The 27,994-nt window shown below is 46.5% G+C and overlaps 1 protein-coding gene across 2 annotated transcripts; it reads left to right on the forward strand.

Annotated features, from left to right (window-relative positions):
- The first annotated feature begins 9,187 nt into the window (after positions 1–9,187).
- Positions 9,188–27,395, forward strand: LHPP (phospholysine phosphohistidine inorganic pyrophosphate phosphatase). 2 transcript variants are annotated; one of them, XM_083149435.1, is made up of 7 exons: positions 9,188–9,347; positions 20,915–21,102; positions 22,598–22,751; positions 23,522–23,585; positions 24,188–24,280; positions 26,735–26,826; positions 26,945–27,395. In XM_083149435.1, the coding sequence occupies exons 1-7, from the start codon at positions 9,223–9,225 to the stop codon at positions 27,045–27,047; spliced, it is 819 nt and encodes a 272-aa protein (XP_083005561.1). In that variant the 5' UTR covers positions 9,188–9,222; the 3' UTR covers positions 27,048–27,395. The 2 variants fall into 2 exon arrangements, with proteins under 2 accessions (XP_083005561.1, XP_083005562.1); XM_083149436.1 differs by lacking the exon at positions 9,188–9,347 and adding an exon at positions 14,797–14,819.
- Positions 27,396–27,994: the final 599 nt, after the last annotated feature.

Raw genomic sequence — 27,994 nt, forward strand, 5'->3', positions numbered from 1 at the left:
CTATGGGATGTTGCTATGGGTAACCAATCAGAATCTACCTATTTATTTGGCAACTTCTAGTAGATAGCAGATATAGGGCCAGATGCACTAAACTTGCACAAAAGTGATAAAATGGAGAGTGATAAACAGCCAGCCAATCAGCTCCTACCTGCCATGTTGCAGTTTGTGTTTGAAAAATGTCAGGCAGGAGCTGATTGGTTGGTTGTTTATCACTCTCCAGTTTATCACTTTTGAAGCTTAGTGCATCTGACTCATAATCTGGTTGGTTGCCCACAGAAACATCCCATCTTAGTAAATAAATCGCATTAAAAGAAGACATTACCTTGAACATACAGAAATCAACTAATTTATAGTAAATCATGAGCATACAATCACGTCCTCCGGTTTCCATTAGTGACCCCAATAACCGTACCCCAACATGCACCATCCTCACCTGCTCCCGCTTGCTGCGTCCTGTACTCCTGAGAACTCTCAGTTGTTCCCTTGCCTCTGGTTTGACTCAAGATGTCCTCAATAGAGAAAGGAGTGTGCAGGTGTTTCTGATCCGGATTAACCTTTTCCTCCCCAGTGTCGCAGTTTAACATTCCCATGCTACAACCAGGTGAAGTCTATAGGGGGGGTGTCTCACCTATAGCCAGGTTCCTGAGCACCCTCCGCTGCCCTAGTGCCCTGTGGATCTGTAAATGGGAGTCAGGTGCGATTCTGCAGCCTGAGTACAGAAGAGGGTCTCTGCAGCCCCCTCAGTGTTTTCTCTCTAGGATGACAACTGAGAGTGCCTGGCTTAGTGGGCATCCCATATAGGAGGAGAAACAGCAGCGGCCAGGAGATGGAGAGGGGAGGAGAAGACACTAAACTGGAATGAGTACAAGCAAAGGAGGCAAGGGGCGGAGAGGAGAAGTCTATTTATCTTTGGTCCCCAGTCCATTTATTTGCCCTTGGTGTTCAGCTATTGTACTCTTTCACAGACACAATTACCATGCATTTACACTAACCCATCCTGTAATTCTTCTCTTTCATCCCCCATCTGCCCATCGTCTCAATCACCTATTAATTCCTCGTCCATTTGGACTCGCTCCTGAAATTAGTACTGGTTGGTTAGTTATAACGTGGATTTCAAGGTACAGCTAGATTATAACAAAGGCATTAACTCATCATTGTTCTGTGGTGCCGAATTGATGAGGACTTTTAAATAATTTACAATGATAGCGAAACGCAGGAGTATTTGTTTTCAGGGAAGGCAAAAGGATTCCCATAAATCACTACAGGAGTTAAACGGGTGATACTGGGTGATAGGAAGGAAAATCTATATGACAGGGATACAACGACCACGTGTTGTTATAGAAATCATACTTTTTGTGGTCATGACCGAAGGGCCGTGATATCCTATCCCCTTCTCGTGTTTACTAGCAAGGTACGATGGAATAGGATGGTCATTTCTGAATGACGCACTGATGGTGCAGGGTACAGTAAGGTCAAACAGGGATTAATTCATGTCTATGGGAGGTAGCGCATAAACACAGGGCCAGCCTGTAAGAAAACATAGGGCCTTATTCTAGTTCACTCTTTCTGACAAAATCCTTCTTAGATGGCCAAAATCATGTGCACTGCAGGTGGGGCAGATGTAACTTGTGCAGAGAGAATTAGATTTGGGTGGGGTTTTACTTCAAAGAGAGATCTATATTGCAGTGTAAAAAATAAAGCAGACAGTATTTACCCTGCACAGAAACAAAATAACTCACCCAAATCTACTTCTCTCTGCACAAGTTACATCTGCCCCACCTGCAGTGCACATGGTTTTGTCCATCTAAGAAGGATTTTGTCAGAAAGAGTGAACTAGAATAAGGCCCATAGAGTATAACTCAACCTTACGGTGCTCTGTGAATGCAGCATTTGCCCAGGGCACTGCCAACCTGGGCAGATAGTGTTGCATGCATGGTCCTAATACAGCAAGATGCCCCAGACTGATCAATGTGAAATGTATCAGGTTATTAAATCTAATCAACAGATGACTAAGCCGCTGTATGACTTGGCACTAAGGTATTGAGGCATAATTAATCCAATTGTGCCCCCGGGATTTGTGTATGAAACACGCACATTCGCATGCAGCCCAGCGAACGGTCCCCACACACACACAGCCAGCAAAGGCACGCCTATAACACATGCAGACACGTTGGTCGCAATGACTGGCCTCAAAGTGCACGCACACTTACAGTAACTGTTCATTCGCGCATCGGCCTGTACACAAGGTCAACCAATGTGTATGCGAACGAACAGGCTGTGCGTGTGATTTCATTCTCAACTCCAAGAATACGCTCGCAACCCATTAAGTAATCGGACTCATTTCATTGTGTTTATTAGATCTGTGATTTACGAATTGACTACCCAATTACAAATTACAAGTATCCTTTATGAAATGGGTGATTAATGTGCTTTAAAAGTTTCACTTGCACAAGTAAATGCAAATATATGTGTCCCACAAAGTTATCTAAATACATAAGAACATATAGAGTTGTGTAATGTGAGCACAACATCATGGTTGTGTTTCCATCCAACTATGAGAGTTGACACATGTCGACTTATTGTAATTGTGTCTACTATTGGCCCAATATGACAGGCACACTTGTGTGTGAAGGTAGCAGATTTTGTGATGGTACATAAGAGCAGTTAAGAATACTGCTGCAAGTGTGGTTTAAAACAATTAAATCTATATGAAGCTGGAAAAACTGTAATTTTTATGATTAAATAAGGGAAACTTGTAAGGTGCATGGGTGAGTATTGTGTGCAGGTGCTTGTATTTTAGCTATTGTGTGTATTGATTGGGGTTGCGAATGTTGGTCCGTTAAGCGGTTGTTCTGCGCTCGCTCAGTGCTGCAAAGCCACCGCCCAGCACTTGTAGTCACCACCCCAGTTTCTGCCCAGTTTTGCCCACTTTTGAGCCTGCGCCCACATAACACCGACTTTGCCAATGTTCGCTCCTAAGCGTTTTCCGTTTGCAAGGTCGCATTCGTGTATGGTTGGTCAAACTTGCACATGCAGTACGCATGCGTACTAGGCAAGCACACCCACTTGGTGGGAATTCGCGTCTGAGCGAGTCAACCAGAATAAGGGCCTAAGTGTCGTTCCCACTCACCCACCCCCAAACCCTGTTTATTGATCGTCATCATCGTTGCATCGTATAGGCCTATAGCTCTGTACACACGGGGTGACTAGTGCTTGGCGATATCGTTAGCACAGCTCACTCAGCACACATTGCTGGCTAGACCGCCCATACACACATGTGCTAACTCAGTGTTCTTGAAGCACATGCAGGTGATATAACTAAATCTTGACTGCATGTGCTCAAGATCTGACGAAGGTGACGCGCGTCAAAATACCAACGCTGGAATCCTGACCGCCGCAATGCCGACAAGGGGGGGTGATCTCCCCCCTTGCAGGCTCACTGCACACGCCGCGCAGCAGGCCCGGTGCCTTGCTACACTCGGCACACTATTTTATTCTCCCTCTATGGGTGTCATGGACACCCATAGAGGGACAAAGTGCCAGCATTGCGGTGGTCGGGATTCCGGCGCCGATATTTCGAACATCTGGTTTCCGACTGCATCCCCTATGGAGCGATCCGTGCTCAATTTCTATGCAATCTAAACATAGTCAAAAATTGCCCCTTGTGCTTTGCTGCACAGTATGAAGTTCCAACCATATCAGAATTTAGTGTGCTTTAAGGACCACTTTGTCAGGATTACTGGGGATTTGGGTGAATTACAAAGTAAAAATGTATATTGTATTTGACCTCATTTACTATGTCTTTCATGCAAGGAGATGGGATACGATACAAGCCCATCCTGCAAAGAGCTGGAAGCAGTGTGACCACTGGCGTATCTACAACGGGTGCCAGGTGTGTGCACACCTTGCACCCATGTAATTTTTACTTACTGCTCAATTGTCCCAGTGCTGGATGCCGGCTGCAGAGCTACAAATATAACTGGGAAAATGGCCACCATGGTCATTTTCCGATGGCTCAAGCATGCACACGTTCCTGGCAACCTGCACATTAGCAGTAAACTCTGGCACAATGCCAGAGCTGCTGCACCGCCAGAGAGGAAGGTTGTCTGATCAGAGCTTGGGCCACTGAGTGTGACAGTATAAAGCCGGGGTCTTCAAACTGTGGCCCTCCAGATGTTGTGGAACTACATGTCCCAGCATGCCCTGACAGTTTTGGCACGCTCTTATTGGAAAAAATTTGGCAATGTACATTGGAACATGTAGTTTCACAACATCTGGAGGGCCGCAGTTTGAAGACCCATGGTATAAAGCGATCACATTGCTTCCTGGTTCGGAGTTCCCAGCATGCAATGTGCACGTGCAGCCATCCGATGACACAGGTGTCACTTTACAGATTTGGGAATTAGTAGCTTATAAACTATTATAGGGTAATACCACATAGAGATTAACGTAGTAAATGTGACAGCTTTGTAGCTAGAAAACTATGAGGGGATGCAGCTTCTTTTGGAAATGGGGCATAGTACATTAGATTGGGGGATCCAGGGATGCATACTGGCAATCGGAATGCAGACAGTTGAAATACCGATGCTGGAATCCTGGCACTGATCCGAAGTCACATTATGATTTAGAGAACCAACTGTATACCCCCCTGCCAATTCACCTTTATCCAGTGGCATAACTACAAAAATAGCGCCCCCCACTGGGAATTTTTGGCAGCGCACCCCCCTGTCCCCCCTCCCAAGAAAAGTAAAAAAACGCTTCCATGAGAACGCACGAGTGCGGGGGGGGGGTTGTCAGCTGCCCGCCCTGTCCTCACACCATAGAGGTGTCAGATTGGCGAGCACCAAGGTGTTGGTGGTAAATGGACATTTTCTGGGCGTGTCAGGGAATACGCAGACGTGCCCAGGCGTTTGAGGGGAAGTCATGTGATGTCAGCTCCGGCCCCGATCCAAGCGTTTCTATCACAGCTGCCAAGAAAGTCCTGGGCAGCGCTCAGACTGCGCACACTGGAAAAACCATTCGATGTGAGCAGCTTGTGAATGGATTTGCAGGGAATCGCCGATCCAGCTCATTCTAAGCCATACGCAGGCTTGTATGGGATGGGATTTCACTGCCTGTGCGCTGTATACCTGATCACAGGGCTCTGCAATTCAGCAGAGCAGCGATCAGGTCTAAATAACCCCATGGACCATTACCTCCCACAAATGGCTTCACCTGTCAATCACTTTTCAAATAAATACACACTGCATCCGCCAGTGCCAATCAAACGCCGAACGGCCACAACATGACCCAGACACAGATTCAGTACAAAATAAAACACTCAACTGTGCAAACACCGACATTGTGTCCACCTCTGAATTAGGACCTAGATCAACTTTGGGAATTGGTATTGTACTTATGAAAAATGGGATGTAATGACAATAACATTGGGGGCATGTGTGATGCTTCTGGTTTACTCCGAACAGTTGTCTCCTGCCTTAAGAACACCCCTGGCAAATGCAGCCGGAACAAAGGTCACCTCCACACGGCAGGCCAGCTTCATAGAACTATTGCCTAGATGGGGTCAGCTCGCAGGTACAGTGGAATCCACTTTGACATTCACTACAATATCCTGCCTTTCATCTGTACAGAGGCCTTATTCTGGGAGACAATTAAGTCATCTGTCCCCAGGCTCCTTCTCCAAAGGGGGCACCTCTTCTGCAAGTTTGAATCAGTTAATTGAAAGCTGTCTATATCAATTCTGTGGCTGACTCCACCTCCCGGCAGGACCATAGACGTCCCACTCTCTTTATTTTAAACATATATACATAACATGCGCACACACATACACACACACAAACACACACACACACACACTCACATACATGTATTTACATGAGGTGTTTTCTGTGTGTGGGGGGGGGGAACAATATTTATCTTGCCTCTGGGCAACTAGGATGAATTTACGCCACTGCATCTGTACATAACTCAACAGACTTCACTAAATGAGCTTCCCGTTTGCCCTGGCGAGGAACGTATTCTTTCTTCCATCCTAACATGTGAATTCCATGTGGCTGTAAAGTCTTCCGAAGTCTATAACACGTTCCAGTAATCTTTGCGCTGCTCCAGTAAACTGCCGCTATCTCCAAACTTACAGAATACAGAACAGGCTGTTGGGGGAGATACAGAGCATTATCATTCTACATTAACCTCTGTGGAAAGAACGAAGTACAATAATATGTGTTACATTATAGTTTCTTTGCAAAACGTCAACTTAAATCTTTCATTTTCCTTCAGTCTTTACAACCATTAATATTCCGTCCTTGTGCTGACTTTAAATTGCTTTGATCCTGGGTTTGTTTCACCCCCGACCTGTCCTGATGACTAGAGCAAGCTGAAATCAATATTCCCAGCATGTGGCAGGGCCTGATAAGGCTGCCCGGTAAGACTTGGCCTTCCAAGGTGCAGCTCGCTGGCTGAGTTACCACACACAGGCATCATGCCCAGTAGCTTGCACTAGAGAGTGAGCCTGCAGGACGAATACATCAGCACTCTAACAACAATGATACTGTGTGCATTTAGCTCACAGGCGTCGCAGTCAGAAGGTGCATTTTCCTGGGTATCCTTTCCGGCTTTATTATTACAATCACATCTGAGAACCCCCATTACTGTGACAAGGTGAATGCTTTATATTTATCAACACAAATATATCGGAAAGATAAAGAAGATTTGTCATAGGCAAAGCATTGCTCTCCATTAGGCTGCATAGCATGCAGTGGCTGTATTATTCTGGTTCACTCGCAAAGAGAAATTCCTTCTCAAATGGACAAAACCATGTGCACTGCAGGGGGGGCAGATATAACTTGTGCAGAGAGAGTTAGATTTGGGTGGGGTTTTACTTCAAAGTGAGATCTATATTGCAGTGTAAAAATAAAGCAGTCAGTATTTACTCTGCACAGAAACATAATAACTCACCCAAATCTAATTCTCTCTGCACATGTTACATCTCCCCCCCCCCCTGCAGTACACATGGTTTTGTCCATTTAAGAAGGAATTTGCCTTTGCCAGCGAACCAGAATAAGGGCCTAGGTTCATACAAAACATTGTTGCATTTAGGGATTTGTTACTAAAGACATAAGTTAGGCAGGTTAGGTAGATTCTTCTGTTGGGGGAATAAAAGTTCCAGCATGAACAGACAGTGGTCCTTATTCAAGTCCATCAGACGCCGCCCTCCACCCACAGTGCCATATGCCCCACCCCCCTCGCTCGTCGTGCCCCCCCCCCCCCTGGCAGTGAATGGATGATTTACACGCTGGGCGTTCCCATATGCTAATGGGGCTGTCCATTGCCCCCGCCCTTCTCCGCCCCCCCCCCCCCCCCCCCCCCCTCGGCATGTAGGGTGAAAGCAGTGGCGTAGCTACAGGGGTCGCAGCGGTCGCACCTGAAGAAAGTGAATCCTCCTGATCTGAGCATGAGGCGAGCACTGCATGAGGCGGGATGTAACACACACACGGTATGTCCCGCATAGTGGGCTGCGGCTGGCTGTGACAGGGTACATAGCGGGTACCGGGGGGGGGGGGGGGGGTTGGGTATATTCTCACCTGCCACCGTGTACCTGTCCAGGTAGTTGAGCACGTTGCCCACGCTGAGTATGCCCGCCGCTGCCACCCTGGCTCTCCGCACATTGCAGGCTTTCTGGGGGAGGGCGGGCTTGCCGCCGGGGCTCTCCATCTCCGGGGACTTCATAATTCAGCACAGTGGTAGCGGGGAATCCTCCCCGACAGGGCCTCCAGCCCCCTGTCCCCCGCTCCGGGGATGCAGTCTTGGCTGCTGTCAGCCGTGCCCGCTCCATCACTCTCCAGGCACATCATCAGCTGCTGCCCGGAGCTCCGCCAGTGTGCAGACCCCCTGTGACTCAATATTTTATTTAAATAAACTACTATCCTATGTTTAAATGTTAGTTCTATTATTAACATAATATACTTGATGTATTAAAATATAAACTGACCGAGATTTTAATTTTGTTGTATGTAGGGGGGCCCCAAGCTGACCTTTCGCACCAGGGCCCATGAACCCTTAGCTACGCCCCTGGGTGAAAGGCACCTGCGCATGCGCAGACAGTAAACATTGGTCCGCCGTGCGAACGAATCAAAATAAGGCCCAGTGTCTGCTAATGTCTGAAAGTTTCTGTCCTGTGGCAAAAAAGATCCACTTATCATTAGAACCCTGATTGCGCCCTAACCCATCGCTCCTGCCGAATGCACGTCCCCCTGCCGAGCGAATCCCTGCACTAGCATACGAGCGGATGTGTACCATTACACACACACTCGCATTCGAACGCACGGAGGAGAAAACATTCCATGGTCGCTCACTGAAGTTGGCCATACACACGCAGATTTATCTGCAGATCTGTCTGGTTGGAACTGGATGGATGGATGAGAGCAAATGACAGTTGACCATTTGCCTGGAAATGCTGGAAACCTGACAAACTGTCACTCATCCATAACCAGGTTTTTGTTCCAACCAGCCAGATCTGAAGATAAATCTTACTAGTGTATGGGCACCTAAGTCTATGCTTTCTTTTCAGATGCACGCTCTATGCCAAATTGGGGGCGGGCACTAATGTCATGTGACGTCAGCTGCCCACCTCGAGGATGCATGGGCACACCTGCGGTCGCAGGGGTACGCCCAGCAATTCCGTGGGCATGTCAACCATTTGTGTGGGCATGGCCAAAAACCCTGGCTGTTCCCCTGCGTCCTCCGACTGCCCGCTCACCCTTCAGCGAACACCCCAGCGAGTGTGAAACTTGTTCCTGGGGTTTGCACATGCGCATATTTGTGCATATGTAAACCCCCACCATTGGGATCGGGGGGCGAATTCAGACCTAAGCGATCATCAGGTCTGAATCGCCCACTTTATTCTTTGATGAATCTACCCATAAGTTTCTGGGTATAGATATGGCAGGCATAGCCTTGCCTCAGATATTAAAAACTTGCACTGCACAATTATCTACTGGTGCCCAAATAATTCCACAAACTGACAAATGTCCCATAACATGACACCCATCATCTCCCAATATATGACTAAATTGACTACATCAGTCAAGAAATACTGGGGAACTGTTCTGAAAGCCAATTGGTCAAAACTAAGATGGAAAAGCAGTAAAGGACTACATGTTCCATGATGCACCACTCCCTACGTCATCTGTAGGCGTGTCCTCTCCTAGTTGTGCGACTAGTGTCATGGCCTCCTCCTCCTGGGCTAGCGGGGTCCGGGCCGTGCTGCTGGACGTTAGCGGTGTCCTGTATGACAGCGGCGGCCCGGCGGGGGGAGCCGCAATCACCGGCTCCATAGAGGCAGTGACCAGGTGAGGTGCTGGAGGTGAGACGGCCTGGGCGTGGCTTGCAATTTACTGGGCGGGCCTTGTGCGATGATGTCACTGACGAGTCATGATCGTGCTGCTGCTGTGCTGCATGGACTACTATGGTCTTGTACTAGTCACGCTGGTACTTGTAGTCCAACATCGCTCATAGCTGAAAACACAACTCTGTTTTAGTCATTATAGTATCCTTTGCAGTATGTGGTGATTGAATGATTAAGTTTTTGGTCCTACGTTAGTCTAGTAACGATGACAGACCGTGCTTCATATTCATTCAATATATATACATTTATTCATTCATTCATTCAATATATATACATTTTATATAGTGTGGCGAGCCCGAAGCGTGGCGAGCGTTGCAGGGCTTGCTACGCTCGCCACGCTTCGGGCTTGGTGGCTCGCTGCGCTACCCACACTATATAAAATCATCTCCATGCGTAGTGGATAGTGGGGTTATTAACAGGTACAAAATGAAACTAAACAAGTATCCAAACACCAAATTGAAAGGGGTGGAATAGGGAAAATTGAAACGAATTAAATCAAAAGTAAATCGTTAAGTGTGTACACACAGTGGGTAAGATTTAATAGGATGAGATATTCAGAAAGTGACAGATTTGGGAAGAAATCTCCAGTTTTTTTTTAAAGCGGCAATCATTTACACTGCAAAATCAAACTGGTTTTGCAGTGGATATGATTGGCGCTTTAAAAAAACTGGAGATTTCTTACCAAATCTCTCACTTTTTGAATCTCTCATCCTATTTAAATCTCACCCCCTTATCTCTGAGAGTCCAAGAGAGCATTGTGAAATCCGTCAGTCTCTCGGACATTATTGGATATTAGGTAACTGTGATTTAGGGCAAAATAATATCATCATGGTATATTATCATCGTTTGAGACCGATGTGCATGGACAATTCCCAAAGGGTCTGGCAAAGATACTCTGGTACCAGTATCTTTGCCCATTTTCCCTTTCACCCTATAGAGTGCAGTTTATCCTAAACATAGTCCTCAGGTCCCCTAAAGGACACTAGTACGTTATGGCCCTATTCCACACTATTTCGACCCATCGGGCCAATAAATTGCTTGAAAAGTGTCCTATCGCATGACATTTACTTCAGGGTTGCCGACCCTCCCGGAATTTCCGGGAGTCTCCCGAAAATTGGGTCCCCCTCCAGGCCCCCCGGAAGGGTGGGCAACCCTCCCGGATTCCCCGGATCGCGGCATTAAAATGCCGCAATCCTCGGGTCTCAGAGGAGGGGGCGGAGCTAAAATGACACAATCACATCATTTTAGCCCCGCCCCCTCCACGGAGATTCCTGAGTTAGCTGGTTTAACATCATGGTGACATCACACTTAAGCCCCGCCCCTGAGCTGCTGCTGAAACTCTCCTCTCCGGGCTTCCCCCGGAGAGGACAATAATAAAGTCGGCAACCCTGATTTACTTCCATTCCGGTGCGAGTTTCCGTGAGCATCAGATCGATCCGTAGATTGTCGTGGCTGCGACAAGGATGCATCGGATCCTGGGGCAGTGAATGTGATCGCATGTGATACATCGCAAAAAGACCACCTACAATGTATCGTATGCGATACTAGCAGCCGGGGGTGGATCATTAGGTCATTAGGTCGACAGGCAGAAGGTTGACATGGTCAATAGGCTGACATAAGCAAAATGTTGACATTCATCTTCAAGTTTTTATGTCTATGTTAACATTTTCACCGTATCAGTGTACCAAGTCGGCTCGCTGCTCTCGACACACTATCATATTCCCCCTACTATGGCCAATGGGATGGTAAAGTAATTACAAAAATTCTCACTTTTTTTTTCTTATGTCGACCTTTATAACGTGTCAACTTTTTTATATATCGACTTTCTGTCTTTCGACCTATTGACTGTAAACCTAATGATTACATCCCCGGCGGGGAGTTGCCAGGTATCCGATGGTAAGCTACATGCGAGTCCTCACGCTATAGCAGTTGTGTTTCTGATTAATATTCCATCCGACATATCGTACTGTATGATGCAGGAGTGCAACGGTGCAATGTAACATGCCAGGCTGCGTCATTAACTATATCTTCGGAATAACTCTGCAACAAGGCCCGCCGGAAGATAGTGTTAGTGTTAACCACCCGTGTGAAATTACGGTTTACCTGAGAACGACATCGCGCCAAATTCCAATCACTGTAGTGTTTGCACGGCCATAAAGTGCATGTTTACAGATCAGCTGGTGCATGGGTGTATTCATTATTCGCTGACACATTTGAACAGAACCACAGGTGGAGGTAATTATGTCACATAAGGGATCCTTAGGAACTAGAGATGGGAACCCCTGCCATAGATCCCGTAATAAATGGTAATGTGCGCATCTGGACTATGGTGGTAACCAGTGGAAAATCACTGCCCTCAGTGTAGTAGCGTTTCCTAATCCGCAGGGCACTTTTATTTGCTATAGTACTTAGAAGAACAACTCTTTAGGTATGTGCAATGCAATGGAAATTTGTGGGGCCTGGTGGTGGTTGTGATGTGTTGGGGGATCGCTACCCAACTGATGCCCCTTCTACACTTATTAGAGCGAAGCAAGGTTCTCATTTGAAGAAAGTGCAGGGTATCAGCCCATGAGCGTGAAGTGACATCACTACACCCTTTCCCAAATTTTCCCAATTGCGCCCCAGTATAGTTTTACCTCAGTCGCTGGACATGTGGATTTTATACTGGTCTCTTTTATCTGTGTAGTAAACTGATATTTATTAGTGTGTACTTGTGTGTCAGAAGCCAGCTAAACTTAGTCTGGTATCTAAGGCATGAGACCTATATTTAACTGCATGTACCTCTCCCTAAACCATGGTATTCCAGTGTACAGACATGCTGTGGAATATATATTCTAGTGTCTTACAGTGTGTTACCGCATCAGGAGATTGTCCACACATTGATGACTGTGGGTACACACTGGGTGATATATCGCTAGTGTATCAGCAAGTGTGTACATCTGATCTGACAGTAGGGATGGCCATCGAGCATCGATGGTTCATGGCCGATATCGAATACTTTCACCATTGATGGGTGAGAACCATGGCAAAACAATGTTTAGCTTGTTTTCTTTTTTTAAAGTGCTGGGACACGAGCATAGCTCGACACCCGTCAAGCCCCGCCCCCGTGTTTTGATTGGCCCACAGGCCAATCAGTTAAACACAATGGATGACCATCGATATGTAAAATTATCGATGGTCATCCATTGCATAGTTTAGCACTATCGATGGCCAGTTGCAGAATTGCCTTCGATGGCAACAATCGATGGAAATGGCAACGATGGCCATCCCTATCTGACAGGGTGCTAGAATGGGTGTGGCATGCGGCTCCAACAGAGGGGGGCGAGAGTAGAGAAGCCCCTTTTGGGCTCGCTGCACTCAGCACGCTGTGGGCTCGCCACAGGTTCTATTCTCCCTTTATGGGGGTTGTGGATCCCCATAGAGGGAGAATAGCCCCTGGCAGTCAGGTTCATGACTGTTGGCCATTTGAACAGTCAGGATTAAAATGTCAGTATACTGACCACTGAAATCCCAACTGTCAGGACGTCATCCGGAACGCGCTAAATTGAACACTATACTGTATATCCTTGCCTAAACTCAGCTGCTCAACACCTCTGCCTGGTGTGTTTTCAGCGTTAGGGGTACATTTACTAAAGTTTTTAAACGTGAGAGATGTTGCCCATAGCAACCTATCAGATTCTAGCTATTATCCTCTAGAACAGTGGCTCTCAACATCGGTCCTCAGGACCCCCAACAGTGCATAGTTCCCAGGTCTCCACACAGAATCCCAGGTGAATTATTGGCTCCACCTGTGGATCTTCTACAATGTGTCAGTGAATAATGAGTGCACCTGTCCACCTGCCGGGAGACATGGAAAACATGTACTGTTGGGGGTCCTTGAGGCTGAGGTTGAGAACCACTGCTCTAGATTGTGCTAGATAAATAAAAAGTCTAATCTGATTGTTGCTATGGGCAACATCTGTCACTTCTAAAAACTCACACCAGAGTAAATGTACCCCTTAGTAACCACTTTATTTACTAACCTCTCTAGAGATAAGCTGACTATTGCACACCTGACAACCGGACTTGTTGGCAATAAGGTTCCTGGTTTTCCCACTTATTTTGCAAATGCAATATCCAACAACTTTAGTTTATTTTTTTTATTGATTATTTATTTTTATTATTTTTAATTTTTCAAAGTCACAATAAAATGACATTATATTAAATTTAATTTCATGGGTATAAATAAGAAAAATGGGAAGTGACACTTGACCCATAGTAAAGGTGCCCATACACGTGCCGATATGTGTGCTGTGCGTTTTGTACTTCATTTGTGCTGTGCGATTTTGGCTATTGCAGGGGGAAGTGATGCGATCTGCTGTACTGTACTGTGCGATGCAATGTGATTTTAGCCTCTCTTTTTTGAGTTTATCGCATCGCATGTACTACAAAACTGATGCGATGTAGCACAAAAAGTACTGTCTGCAGATCATTTTTGTGCTATACAATATTGTACCTGTGGGGATGCGCATCGCATCCCTGCAGGTACACAGTGCGATTTTGACCGATACGATGCGTTTTGAACTTCAAAAAGCATGTTAAAATCGCAACGTGTATGGGCACCTAAATTTTTTTTTGTACATTTAGGACTTCTTCAGAAATGCATCCCATAATATCATTGCCCAAGTCTTCCCAAGCATTATAGATTGTCATCTGAGTGTACTTTTCCAGCAATTACCAATATGAATGGGTATGTGTGGTTTTTTTTTTTAAACATCCCCCGTACCCCCTCCCCTCCCATTTTTTGTTTTGTGTTTTGTATTCTACTTATATGGGTAGGCTTTCATTTTCAAACGATCCTATACAGATGGGATCTTATAGTAACCAGGTCTCCATTTTTGGGGGGAATTTATTTTAAAATGACATGACCAAACATGAAAGTATGTAATTAATTTAGTTATGGTTATTGTATTTGCAAAATAAGTGGAAAACCAGAAGCCTTATTGGGCCTAATTCAGATCTGATCGCATAGCTGCGAATTTGCGTTATGGTGAATTGATTCGCAGCTAATCGCAGGCCGGCAAAACTTCCGTAGGGTGAGATTTCACTTCGGTGGGTGGCGAATACTGGATCGCAGGGCTCTGCAAAGTAGCAGAACAGCAGCAATCGGGTCTGAATTAGGCCCTTTGCCACAATGTGGAAATGAGTCCGGTTAACAGTTGGTCGGTGCACTGTCTGCAGATTACTGATACACAAAAGGCCCTCAGCTTTAATGTTTTATATTATGAAAGTTCAACGATATTATTTTTGCAGTGATATTGTTAAAGGTAGTTACAGCATTAAAAACAAAATATTGGTATTTGTCTGGCGGCTCCTTACCAACTTATTAACCTTTGACCTCTATGCCCAAAGCAGGAACCGTAGTGAGCATGTGCAGGTGAGGCCTTGTAATGACACATACAGTGCACAACACGCCGCAGCATGATTGTCATGCCGCTGGGGTTTGGGGGTGGCGCCGACTGGCGTTCCAGAAATGGGGTCTCCTTTTTGTAAAGCCTGCTGATCCCAGTGTCTGCGTCCTTAGACCTAGCTTCTGTGGCTCCCACAGCATGATTTCCCTGGGAATCCTGAGTAATGCTGGTACGATGTCCGCACAGAAGGTCCGATGATGTGTCTTTGGACGCAGCAGCGGATCACAGAAGCCTACCGTGTGCATTTATTAACTAAAAACTCCTCTTGCGGCTTTTGTTGGAATTTTGCACAGTCGCTGAGTACAAACTCTCAGCGGTGGCCAAATTAGAGCCCACTTCTGAATCGGGCCCCTAAAGTAGAAAGAAAAATTGTGCGATAGTCAGTGGTAGGTTTAAGAGCAGACAGATATATCCCCATGTACGTATCTGCTTACAGTACATACGAAACTCTCTCCCCTCACACTAAACTCAGCCACCTTTACACTTGGAGACAACAGGTCACGGGTTACGCAAGTAATATATACATTCAGCTCTACTTTGTTGTAGTGACAAGTATAGTGCTTGTCCGTTGCCTCTGTAAGTGTGTCTTACCCGTAGTGAACAGAAGGTGATGACACGCTTACACGAGCTTCACAATTCTCCTACTCGCATATGAATGGTTGAACTGGTGGGATATTTACGACATATTGTGGTAGAGATGTCTGCAGAAAATGTAATAATGACCTGAAAGAGACAGTATAAAGTCAGCAGCTGTTGGCTGGTGTCCGGGTCCCCCTCCTGCCAGGCAGAGCAAGCCATTGATTCTGAGGAGGGTAATCAGAAATGGCCCTAAAGCGATCCCACCCCGCAGGAGGCTACAAACTGCGGGGTGTTAAACTTGGAATTTATAATCCGTAGTAAGCCTGTTCTTTTAAAAGTTATAAGAAGCGTGACGTCCTTGCGGGAAATCTTTTAACCCTTCATAATCTATAAGTACACAACTTTAATGTACGAGGGTGGATCAATAAGTACCTGTGTTTGAAGACCGGTGGCGTTGCTGAGGAAAGTTAGTATTACTATGGTGTACTACCATCTTTCAAACAACGCCATACCAAATTTCAGATAGATTCTTAGGTTACTTTTTTTTTCCCACCAGCTCCCTCATCTGGAATGGTTGCTGCCAAATTGCATGAATTGCGCTATGAACTGTTGCCGCATCCACCGTACTTGCCTGACTTGGCTCCCTGCGACTTCTTTCTGTTCCCTAACCTGACAACGTGGCTCATGAGGGAAAAAAATATATTCATAGCGCAATTTATGCAATTTGGCCGCAATCAATCTAACCTATGAATCAATCTGAAATTTGGGATGGCGTTGTTTGAAAGATGGTAGTACACAATAGTAATACCAACTTTCCTTAGCAACACAAAGACAGGTACTTATAGATCCGCCATTGTAGTGTGATGTCTAAATGTAACATAATACCATTGACTAAAGCACAGATGAGGCAACCATTTTGTGTACTAAATTAATGAATATGCAGATTATTAATTTACTGGTACCTGACAAATGTATATGATTCCTTTGAATAGTGTTTCAGTGCACAAAATGGCTGCCTTAGTGATGTCACCAGGGCCTACAGTAGCACGTTATTGGCTGTACTGTAAATAATAGTTTCAGGGCACAAAATGGTTGCTAAAATGACTTCATAATATCAATGGTTCCTAATTAACTAAAAGGCTGCGTTTCTATAAATGTACAAGAAAGCAATTGCTTCAGTTATAAGCACCGATGAGTTGGTAGGTAGAATTCCGATTATTGTTTCTACCTACAAAATGGCCGCATCCCATGTGCGTTGCCACTTTTTTTTTTTTATTATTATTGTACATCTGATTAGTGCACTTTAGCTACTGTTCTATACTTTATACTCTTAGCACAACGAATAATGTTGTAGTTGTTTTAGCATGTTGGAGAAAATGAAATGCGACTTAGCATATGTATAATTTGCGAGCAAGGGAATTGTTTGATAGATCTGTACTGTAGTTATTTTGTAGTGAGCCTCAGACGGGCAACTTATTTTCACCTCTTCAATAAAAGTGATTGTTACTGATTAGGCTTTTGTGTGTCTGTAATGAGGAGACAGATGCCTGGATCACAATTCACATTCCTGTCAGCAGCCCACTAATGAGTAATCGCTTACCAGCATCTCGCCAGGTAATTGTTCTACCAACACAGATGTTTTGTGAAAGTCGTAAAAGATCAGAAGGGATAATTGTATGGTGGAATAGGATCCAGTTAACCTCCTGCCATTCACACCACAATATTTGTCTTTATGACTATTTATTTTCATTTATTGAACTGAATTGCCCCTCCATTCCATTCTATGCAAAATGACTACCGTATATACTCGAGTATAAGTCGACCCGAATATAAGCCGAGGCACCTCATTTTACCACAAAAAAATGGGAAAACTTATTGACCCGAGTATAAGCCTAGGGTGGGAAATGCAGCAGTTACTGGTATATTTCCCTGTATAAAAATACCAGGACACAACAGACTGCTCCCCTTGCATAATAGCAGGACACCACAGGCTGCTCCCCCTGCCTAATAGCAGGACACCACAGGTGGCTCCCCCTGCATAATAGCAGGACACCACAGGGGGCTCCCCCTGCAGAGGACACCACAGGCTGCTACTCCTGCACAATACACCACAGGCTGCTCAGGCTGGGACACCACAGGCTGATCCCCCTGCTCACCCCTGGGACACCACAGGCTGCTCCCCCTGCCTAATAGCAGGACACCACAGGTGGCTCCCCCTGCCTAATAGCAGGACACCACAGACTGCTCCTCCTGCACAATACACCACAGGCTGCTCAGGCTGGGACACCACAGGCTGCTCTCCCTGCCTAATAGCAGGACACCACAGGTGGCTCCCCCTGCATAATAGCAGGACACCACAGGTGGCTCCCCCTGCAGAGGACACCACAGGCTGCTCCTCCTGCACAATACATTACAGGCTGGGACACCACAGGCTGATTCCCCTGCTCACCCCTGGGACACCACAGGCTGATCCCCATGCAAGGGACACCACACACGGAGGGGGGAGGGAGCAGCCGCCGCTTACCTCCTCCAGCGTCCGACTCCAGTGTTTGGGGTGCGCCGTTGACTGGCTCCACGGGGGGGTCCGCGGCCGCCGCCACTGCCCTGCCGTCCACTTCGCTGCCCGGCTGCACTTTAAACATAGGCACGGCTACGGCAACATGGCCGCCGGCCTCCTGCACTGAGGACATGTATAGTGCAGGAGGCCGGTGGCCATGTTGCCGTAGCCTCGCCTATGTTTAAAGTGCAGCCGGGCAGCGAAGTGGATGGCTGGACGCAGCAAAGAAGCCACTGACTCGAGTATAAGCCGAGTGGGGGCTTTTTCAGCTAAAAAAGGGCTGAAAAACTCGGCTTATACTCGAGTATATACGGTACACTCTTTTACTTATGGACGGTATTATCAGCCGCAGCAGTAGAAATCATTTGATGACCGCCGACCATCAAATTATTTCTCCTGGCTTCGCAAATATAAGTCAGTGGAGACTGATTTATATTTGCGGGCAGCGGGACAAAGAAAGAAAGGACGGGTGGCTGACATCATGTGCAGCGAAACGAAACGCGTTGGTGCATGGCCTAGCATCGTCTCTGAGCAAAGGAATACAGACGCGAGTGAGTGTAACCGGCTCCTGTTGTGATGTGCGTGCACCGCTCATTTTATGCTTATATGTTTTCTGTTTCCTATACCGCCATCTGTGGTACGTAATCCCTTCCCAAAGTTTTTTATGTGTGTCCAAGATTAAAAACTTTTGAAAACAGATATTTGCACCGGTCGACGACCATCGAATGATGTGGGTGTTCCCCCAGAGCCTGCAAATGGATGTTTATGTTAAACATCCATTTGCAGCCCATGCGTACAAATGCGGCGTGCGAGGGGCATTCGCAGGGCGGCGTCTGGTGGACTCGCCAGAATCAACCAGAATATCCCCCTAGTATACCTGAATGCCAGAAATATGACCATTAGGGAGAATACATTGGCTATGGCTATTGGCTACTGTACTGTACTGACCACTTCCTGTCCCTAGGAGGACCGCTTTTTTTGGTACAGCTTCTTGTGTACCAGTTTTTGGAAACTATACACTGTGGGTTTGATTGATCAAATAGCACCTTCCACAATGTGTAACCTAGTCTCTGGTTTCCAGATAAACCTCACAATGTATAACCGGGTCCTGGGCGTCCGAGTGCAGTTAACCCCCCGCAATTTAGGGATCTTCTCCAATTCATAAACAGACCCTAATGATAATACAACAGCAGGTACTCCGGATGCATGAGGTAGAGGTGCTTGCAGCAGGGCCCTGATACAGAAGTCTGTGGAAGATAATGTGGCGGCAATGATGTCACTAGTGGTGGCAATGCTGGTACTGTACTGCAGCTGAGCCCAGCGTACACAATCCCTACTTCCTGTGTAGACAGAATGGGGGGGGGGGGGGGGGGTCAGCACTGGTTGGGAGTAGTTAGTGTTACATGAAAGAACAGATGCTGCTACTCCCTATCACACCCTGCTCACTGTTCTGAGAAGGTCACATCGTCATTTATTAGGAATAATTGGTCCCTCATCTGCTCAGCTCACCTGCATCATTACCCACTGAGTGTTCCACGCTTCGCTGCCATATTAGCGGCGCACGTTGGGATCTCGTTATCTCTTTATCCAAATGGCCTCATTTAAAAGAGAAAACCTCATGTTATGAAGGGCAATTACACATGAAGTGCTATGTATAATTTGCATCTGGCTGGGGACCAGCCACAGAGCTGTGTTTAACCTCAGACTATTAAGGCCAGAGGCGGCACAAAGTAACGCTCTGCCATCTTCCCCTCGGAGTCGCGTTCTCCTGCAGTGCAGACTTTATCTTACTGATGACCCTTCTCATGGTTCTCTGCCAGAAAACTTCTTCCAGGACAGCGGTTGCTGGACTTTTTCCAGAGTCTCCAGCAAGTGTCTTAGTGGTATTTGTTTTATTCCTAGTTTATGTTACTAGATTCCAATATAGAGAAATATAATGGACAAAGTAACCTTTGCCTAACTATTTACAGAGAAATCAGGTAATATCAAATGATATACAGCAGCAGGAAACCTGATGTGATCAGGGTTGGGCTGTTTAGAAGCACCTGTGCTTTCCTGATATTAGTGTTTCCAGGGCAGAGGGTTAGGGCTCCTGATGGTGGAACAGATGCCCAGGTGATAGGCTAAAGGTGTGGGCTATGGTAGGGACCACTGGAACATACTGAGGAGTTTGTACTATGCTGTAACATCTGTATGCTGTAACCATCCTATGCTGTTTACCTGGTTTACCTGCTACAAAATAAAGACCAATACTTCATCTTATCCAGTGTATGTAGTGTGGCCAATCCCGGGATCGGCGGGATCCCGGGATTTGGCCTAAAAAAGTCTAATGCCGGGCAGCATCTGAGCACTCGCTCAGACGCTGCCCGGCTGTTCCTGTAACCTGACCCCGGCGTGAGGCCTGCGTAGTGTGACAGTAGAGGTCACGCTGTGCAGGCCACACGTCGCCAGTCACCGCCCGCCACTTCTCCGGCCGCCTCTTCTCCGCCCGGTCGCCTGCCCGCCTCTTCTCCGCCCGCAGGCCTGCCTCCACCTGCCCGCCTGCTGTCTTCTAAGGAGGTGCACTTGCCGGGAGGCACCGTGCACCTCCAAACCCACTCCCGGCCGCCCGCCTGCTCCCTAATGTTATTAAATGTGCGGGTCGGCCGGTGTGGGTTTAGTGCTAATAATGGGATTTTTGGTGGGGTTGCCAATCCCGGGATTGAAAAAATTCCCCCGGGATTGGCATCCCTAAGTGTATGTGATTCCTTGTCACAATAACCTGTGTATATCTTGCTCTGCACCAATGGGTAAAGGACTAAAATAAAATAAAAACTGTCACTTTTTAGATAACCAATCTACCTTTATGCAATGGTTTTGTCATCACGTGGTGACGTTTATATACAGTGTGACTTGATTTGAGCTGTCTGCCCCCTTGTACGTTAGGATCCGGCAAGCTGGGTTAAAGCTGCGGTTCTGCACCAATGAGTCACAGGCCACTCGGAGCCAATTCGTCCGTAAACTCCAGAAATTTGGTTTTGAAATCTCTGAAGACGAAGTCACCGCGCCGGGCCCCGCTGCAAGGAATCTGATGCAGGAACGGGGATTGCGACCTCACTTGTTGGTCCATGATGGTAAGGGTAATAGACCACTACTCTGGTTTCCTTATTCCTTTTCCACTCACAGGAAAGAAAAACATCTCAGACATTCCCATCTGCCTATTTACATTTACACTGAGAATTTGGGGTTAACGTTGCAGGGCTGGAATGTTGCAAACCAACTAGATGATTGTGAGCATTATTTAGTGATCTATGTAAACCTGACATTTATGTATATTGCTGATGTGCACAACCCACACTTGCAGATCTGGGTCTCACTGTGTAGTTTTCTGGTGAAACCGCATTAGGCTGTTGGCAACACAGAATAAGACCAAAGGTGCCCATACACTGCTGCGATGTTTTGCAGCAGTGTACGGACACCCAATACCATGCGAGTGTCCGAAACCTTCAGGACCGTGTGCGATAAGTCACAATTTGTTGTGATGGATCGCATGTGTCCCTGCTCCCCGCCCATCTCACCGCCAGGAGGGAGGTCCAAGTTCAGTGTTTGGATGGCCAGCAGGTCCGACCACCGGACACAGGTCCGGTGCGCACAGGACCTCGCATCAGACCCAACGACATGTCAGGGACAGACGTTTTGATCAGATTTAAGGCCCAATTGGTCGCAAACTTCCGAAATCGGACCAAATTGGTTCAGTGTATGGGGACCTTAAGCCGCTGGCCCTTGGCACAGTAGTGTTGGTAAATACCATCAGTCTGATAGTAAGTATTCCTGCAGGATGTGGGGATGTTAAGCAAAATTATACTTCCAGCTATGGTGATAGGAAAATAAAGACCATATTCTATATTCCATATTATTGTATATAAGGTTAGTTTTCATTCTTGCACCCTGCATCTACCAAACCATTCCAGTTCCTCTTCCTTGCCTGAGTTGTCACCTCTGCTGTGGTGCTTCTAGCACAATGTGGTCTGTATTTCAGCACTGATATGCAGAGTAGACCTGTGCTGGAAGCACCACAGCAGAGAGTGACACCCCAGGGCGGGAAGGGGAACTGCATGGGTTTTGAAAGATGCAGAGTACACTAGAATGAATACTATAAGGCAGTGTTTCGCAAACTGTTTTGCCTTGGAGAACTTGTAGGGGTGTCCATGACCAATTCAACATTATTTATGACCATCATAATAGGCAAATTGTGGACCAACAGTAGTGAATCCTGTGCATTACCACATAACTGACCCTGAGGATGATATATAGGGGGTTATTCTGGTTTACGCCTTCTGGCAAATTCCTTCTTAGATGGATAAAACCATGTTCACTGCAGGTGGGGTAGATGTAAAATGTGCAGAGAGAGTTAGATTTGGGTGGGGTTTTACTTAGTGAGATCTATATTGCAGTGTAAAAATAAAGCAGTCAGTATTTTCCCTGTACAAAAACAAAATAACTTGCCCAAATCTAATTCTCTCTGCACATTTTACAAGGGTATAATTATAAAATAATAAATGATAAGATAAATGCACTGATGTGTGTGAAATATATGTTATACATATATAACCTCCTCTCTCATTACAGATCTTCTCCCTGAGTTTGAGTCCACTGATAAATCTAATCCCAACTGCGTTGTACTTGGAGACGCAGCAGAGAACTTCTCTTATCAGAATTTGAACAAAGCTTTCCAAGTGCTACTTGGCCTGCAGACGCCGGTTCTTATATCTCTAGGAAAGGGGTGAGTAGTTTAGTTTCTTCCGGGGTTTTGCCAGTTAGTTAGGAATTAATACTTAAACGTTTTAATAAATAAACATAAACGTAAATTATAATAAATGTTCCATAAAGGGTAGTGTCCATTAAAATCCTCATTTTCTAATGTCTGCCATATTTTATTGGGTGTGGATCGTTTTATCGACCAGTCAGGTCGACAGTCATTAGGTCGACACCGTTGGGTCGACAGGTGGGAAGGTCGACAGGGTTCTAGGTCGACATATGCGTTAGGTCGACAGGTCGTTAGGTCGACATAGTTTTTTACACTGTTTTTTCTTACCCGAATGTCGACACAGTCGACATGGACACAGGTGGAAGTCAACCGCAGCCGCTCGCAATGCTTCGGGCACACTATTTTATTCTCCTAGTGCGTCCTAGTGGATGGTAGTGCATGAAATACTGCCTGTCGGCTCAAAAAACAGTGAAAAAAGCCATGTTGACCTAACCCATGTTGAACTAACGCATTTGTCAACCTAAAATCCATGTCGCGACCTAGACACCTGTCGACCGTCATCCATGTCGACCCAATGGTGTCGACCTCATGACTGTCGACCTAAGTGTGGTCGATAATACGACCGTATCCCATCTGTCTATGTTGAATAGGCTACACAGTGACAATGTCTGTTTGTCGTTTATACCTGTAGCATTGGGATCTCTCATTTCACTTCTTAACTACTTTGACGTTTTATGTGGTAACGAGTTAACTGAAACATCTGTGTATTTATTTATATTTTGTAGACGTTATTATAAAGAAACTGATGGCCTGATGTTAGACGTAGGGGCTTATATGAAAGCCCTAGAGGTAAGCCAGCATTTACTGTTCTGTGAACACCAAGAAGTCTAAAGGTGGCCATACACACGCAAATTATCTGCAGATCTGTCTGGTTGGAACAAAAACATGGTTATGGATGAGAGCAAATGACAGTTGACCATTTGCTTGGAAATGCTGGAAAACTGACAAACTGTCACTCATCCATAACCATGTTTTTGTTCCAACCAGCCAGATCTGCAGATAAATCTTACTAGTATATGGGCACCTATAGACATGAATGTGGTCAAATGACTGTACCCACAGAACTACCACACTGTATCAGTGCCACGTGCTTGTTCATCATTGCGTATCAGATCTCCCTTGTAGCAGTGTCCTGTGACCTAATGAGCATTCTGGACACCTCCTTTGTATTACTTATGTACTTACCATTAAACACTGGTGACATTGAAATGACGTGCATGAAATGCTTTTCAGTGTGTGTGTGTGTGTGTGTGTGTGTGTGCGCAATTATTTTCGGTTACACTGTTATTTTTTGGACGATACATGTTGAATTGCATTTAATAGACTGCATAATGATGAACCTCATGTGTCTGAGGCCTAACTTATTACATTTCCGTAATGCCTCTCACCAGTACGCCTGTGATATCACCGCTGAGGTGGTGGGCAAGCCATCTAAGAACTTCTTCATGTCCGCCCTGACAGAGATGGGAGTGCAGCCACATGAGGTAACAAGTCCAGAGATCTACGTAAGAAGACTGGGTACACGCTTGAGCCATGTCGGGCTGATTTGCCATCACAGATGGACATATAGGCCACATGGCTTAGTGAGCACAGGATATTTGCCTGCTCCCCCAGTTGTAAGCGACGGACGTTAGTTGGCCCTACTAGTGGCCAACCAGACATCCGTCACTAGCGACATATGTTATGCAATAGGATGGAACCGTGATCTTTCTATCCTTCGTTAAATCTTTCCAGTGTGTGTGGGGCCGAAGGAAATCTTCCCTGAAATCGGCTCAGCCGTCTGTTGTTTTAGTAGGTCCCCGGCTTTAGCCTTGGAGAGAGATAAAGTACCCAGAAACCAGCTCCCAATTGTCATTTTTTTAAACCATAATGCACCGTGACAGTTAGGAGCCTAGTGGCTGGTATATGTAATATGACAGTTAGGAACTGATGGGCTGGTACTTGGCTGGTAGAAGTAACATTGCATTTACAAGCTGATTGACTGGTACTTGACTGGTTGATGTAATGTGACAGTTAGGAGCCGATGGGCTGGTAGATGTAACATGCTAGTTAGGAGCCGATTGGCTAGTACTTGACTGGTAGATGTAACATTGCAGTTAGGAGCTGATTGTCTAGTACTTGGCTGGTAGATGTAAGAAGTGTCATTATGGGGTAGAAGCAGGGTCGGTGCTACCACTAGGCAGCTTCAGGCAGCTGCCTAGGGCGCATGCCGCTAGAGGGCGCCCTTGATCTGCCACTTTTCTCCTAGTAGGTTTTTTTTTTAAATATGTCTCCGCGGTTTCCAGGAGGTAGACGGATGTGGAGAAATTGAGCATCAGCTCATCAATCAGGCAGCAGCTGCCCGCCCACCGGTCACTCCTCACTAGCGTCAGCAAGCATGCCAGCCGGCAGCGCCTCTGCAGAAGCACCATGATATACAGACCCAGGCACCAGTCACAGTAAGATGCAGAGCGGAACTAAAGGCGTGCGCTGCTGGAAGCTGTTTCTGCCACCAGCCAGTTATATCAGCAGGAAGAGGCTGAGGAGCTTTGTGCTCTGGTGCCTCGCGCTGCAGTGCTCAGCCCCCGCCCCATCCGGCGCACGGAGGCTGAAATAACAGTCAAGCAGCACCTCTATGGTGCTAGGACATCGGCGCCAGGAAACACCCGCAAGGTAGCGGGTAAGTCTAAAACTGAATAGCTGGGGAAGGGGAGGCAAGGAGCGGAGATCCGGGGAGGGGAGCTTAAGCAGAGAACTTTAGAGGAGAGCCAGGGATGATGAGCGGGGGGAGCATGGAGCGGAGAGCCGGAGAGGGTATGTGGGGGGCATAGGTGTGGGGAATGTGGCAGGAGGCTTTTGCTAGAAGGCATTCCCTGTGGCTGGTTCTTTGTACCAGGGATGGATCTACACCATTCTCTTAAGTGGAGGGGGATTTAGTTATTCTAATTCCCCCTCTTTTTCACCCACCACACCACACCAGCCTACCCATAACCCTCTCTACTGTGCCATTATATTCTCCCGCAGCCTAACCTCCCCTGTGCCTAATCCTAACCTCCCCTTCCGCAGCCTAACCTGCACACTATACTAGGCTGCACATATTCTCAGCCTGGTGAGCAGTTTAACACTGTCCCTTCACCTGACTGTCTGACCGGGAATGTGGGTAGTTGGGGGGGGGGGGGGGGGGGCAGTAGACAGAAGTTTCGCCTAGGGTGCCAAGAACCCTTGCACCGGCCCTGGGTAGAAGCGGTATCAGCGCCGGTATGTGCATCAATAAATTGTCTCCCACATGTATGAAAGAGAATCAGTGTGACTAGCTCCGGTCTATATCTACACTGCTATCTCAGAAATAGGGTGCCGATATGCAGGGCAATATACTGTTTCCACACCTGCAGCTATTGATCAACGGCTGTAGGTGTTGTTGCCCGTATACAGGTGCAGTGCTCTTCCTGGCTGCAGCATTTGCCATCTCCAGGCTGCACAGTAGATCTCAGATGAGTAGTGAGATCTTGCACATGCCCAGAGAGTGAATGGATCCCTGATTAGCACGGGAGAAGTATGTGCGTTTTAATGGACATTCAGTGGAACAGGGCAACACACCAAAAATATTCACACCTATTCATGTGCTCTTGATGAGCTCACAAGTCCGGTTCAATACTCAAAGCATGCTGGGGGATTGTAGGAGACATATCCTCAGTGTAACCTCCTGCCTTGACCTTTGGCTATAGCACGTGATCATAGGAAGCGCAACAATGCAGAATATCTCACAGTACTGATTCCACAAGCCATTACACTCCAAATAAGAAACGACCTGCTACCTAAAGTGATTACAATGAATCTTATCCCTTCACAAGGAGCCAATCACATCCTGATATTGGCCATGCCTCATTGTCAGCAATAAGTTCTATGTGTTGTTAGGACTACAGCTTACAATACTGACTCTTGCATCTTGCTGTTCCCAGGCTGTCATGATTGGCGATGATGTGGTTAATGACATCGGCGGAGCACAAAGCTGTGGGATCCGAGCCGTGCTTGTCAGAACAGGGAAATACAGGTGAGGTCACTATCCACATCTGCTGGACTCTTTGTCTCTGCCTACACCACATTGCAGCGTGATCTCTCTCTCTCTCTCTCTCTCTCTCTCTCTCTCTCTCTCTCTCTCTCTCCTCTAGACCTAGTGATGAGAACCACCCTCAAGTGACTGCGGATGGATATGTGGATAATTTAGCCCATGCAGTGGATGTCCTCCTAGCGTCTAGGATCACTGACCAGTAACCTCACACAGTCCTCCTATAGCAACCCTCTTTACAGCAGAAGCGCCTTGAAGTGTGTCACCGATATGCCTAACGCAGTGTACTGTAGCTGTTAGAGGGTAGATGCACAGAGCTATGTAAATAAACGGACAAGTGTTTGTCTTTCTGTGGATCATATTTTTTTGTCCCAGAAGTCATCTCTTCATCTGTGAGATTGTATATTAACACTGACACCTACTCAGGATTTATGTAATAGTTTTTCAGCCATTAATGTGTGGTGACATCACCTTGTTCTCAGGTGCTAAGGTCAGTCGCTGTATGTCTGGTTTGTGGTCTTTATTAACTTAATATTAAACCTCCCTATCTCACATTTGGTTATTGCATTTATTATAGTTTTTCTATCCTATTCAGGTAACTGAGTAAAGATGTTTCCATGACAACAGAACTTTATTGATCCAGAAAAAAACAATTGGTGGCTAATGGAGTTGCTATAGGTATATAGCTGTATACTATTCAGCTTTCCCATGAGGCTGACTGCTAGTGCAATATTATAGGTAGCATTTATTTTTAGAAAACCATAAATCCTGCGCCGCTAAGGGATCTCCTGCTCTGTCACGCACACTTAAGGCTAAATTTACTAAGATGGGCGTTCTATTCAATAGATCTCCCATCTTAGTAAATAACATCCAGGTATTGAAGATATGCCATAGTTGAGTACAGTTAACTTAATTAGTACCTCAGTTATTTTGATGTAACCATCTGTACTGAAGCATGGATATCAAGAAAAGCTGGACTGTTAGCTGGGTCGTAACTAGGGGGGGCTGGGGGGTCAGGTGCCCTGGGCGTTGCATGGGGGGAGGGGCACTGTAAGGTCCGGGCAGCTCGGGTCCAGGGGCAGGCAGCGGGGTTCCGGGGACTGGTGTAGCCGCTGTAGCGGCAGCTTTCACTCCGTCTCCTAGCGCTAGGGGA

The sequence above is a fragment of the Crinia signifera genome, chromosome 6 (genome assembly GCF_055691185.1).
Source record: "Crinia signifera chromosome 6, ASM5569118v1, whole genome shotgun sequence".
In the NCBI taxonomy this organism is placed as follows: Eukaryota; Metazoa; Chordata; class Amphibia; order Anura; family Myobatrachidae; genus Crinia; species Crinia signifera.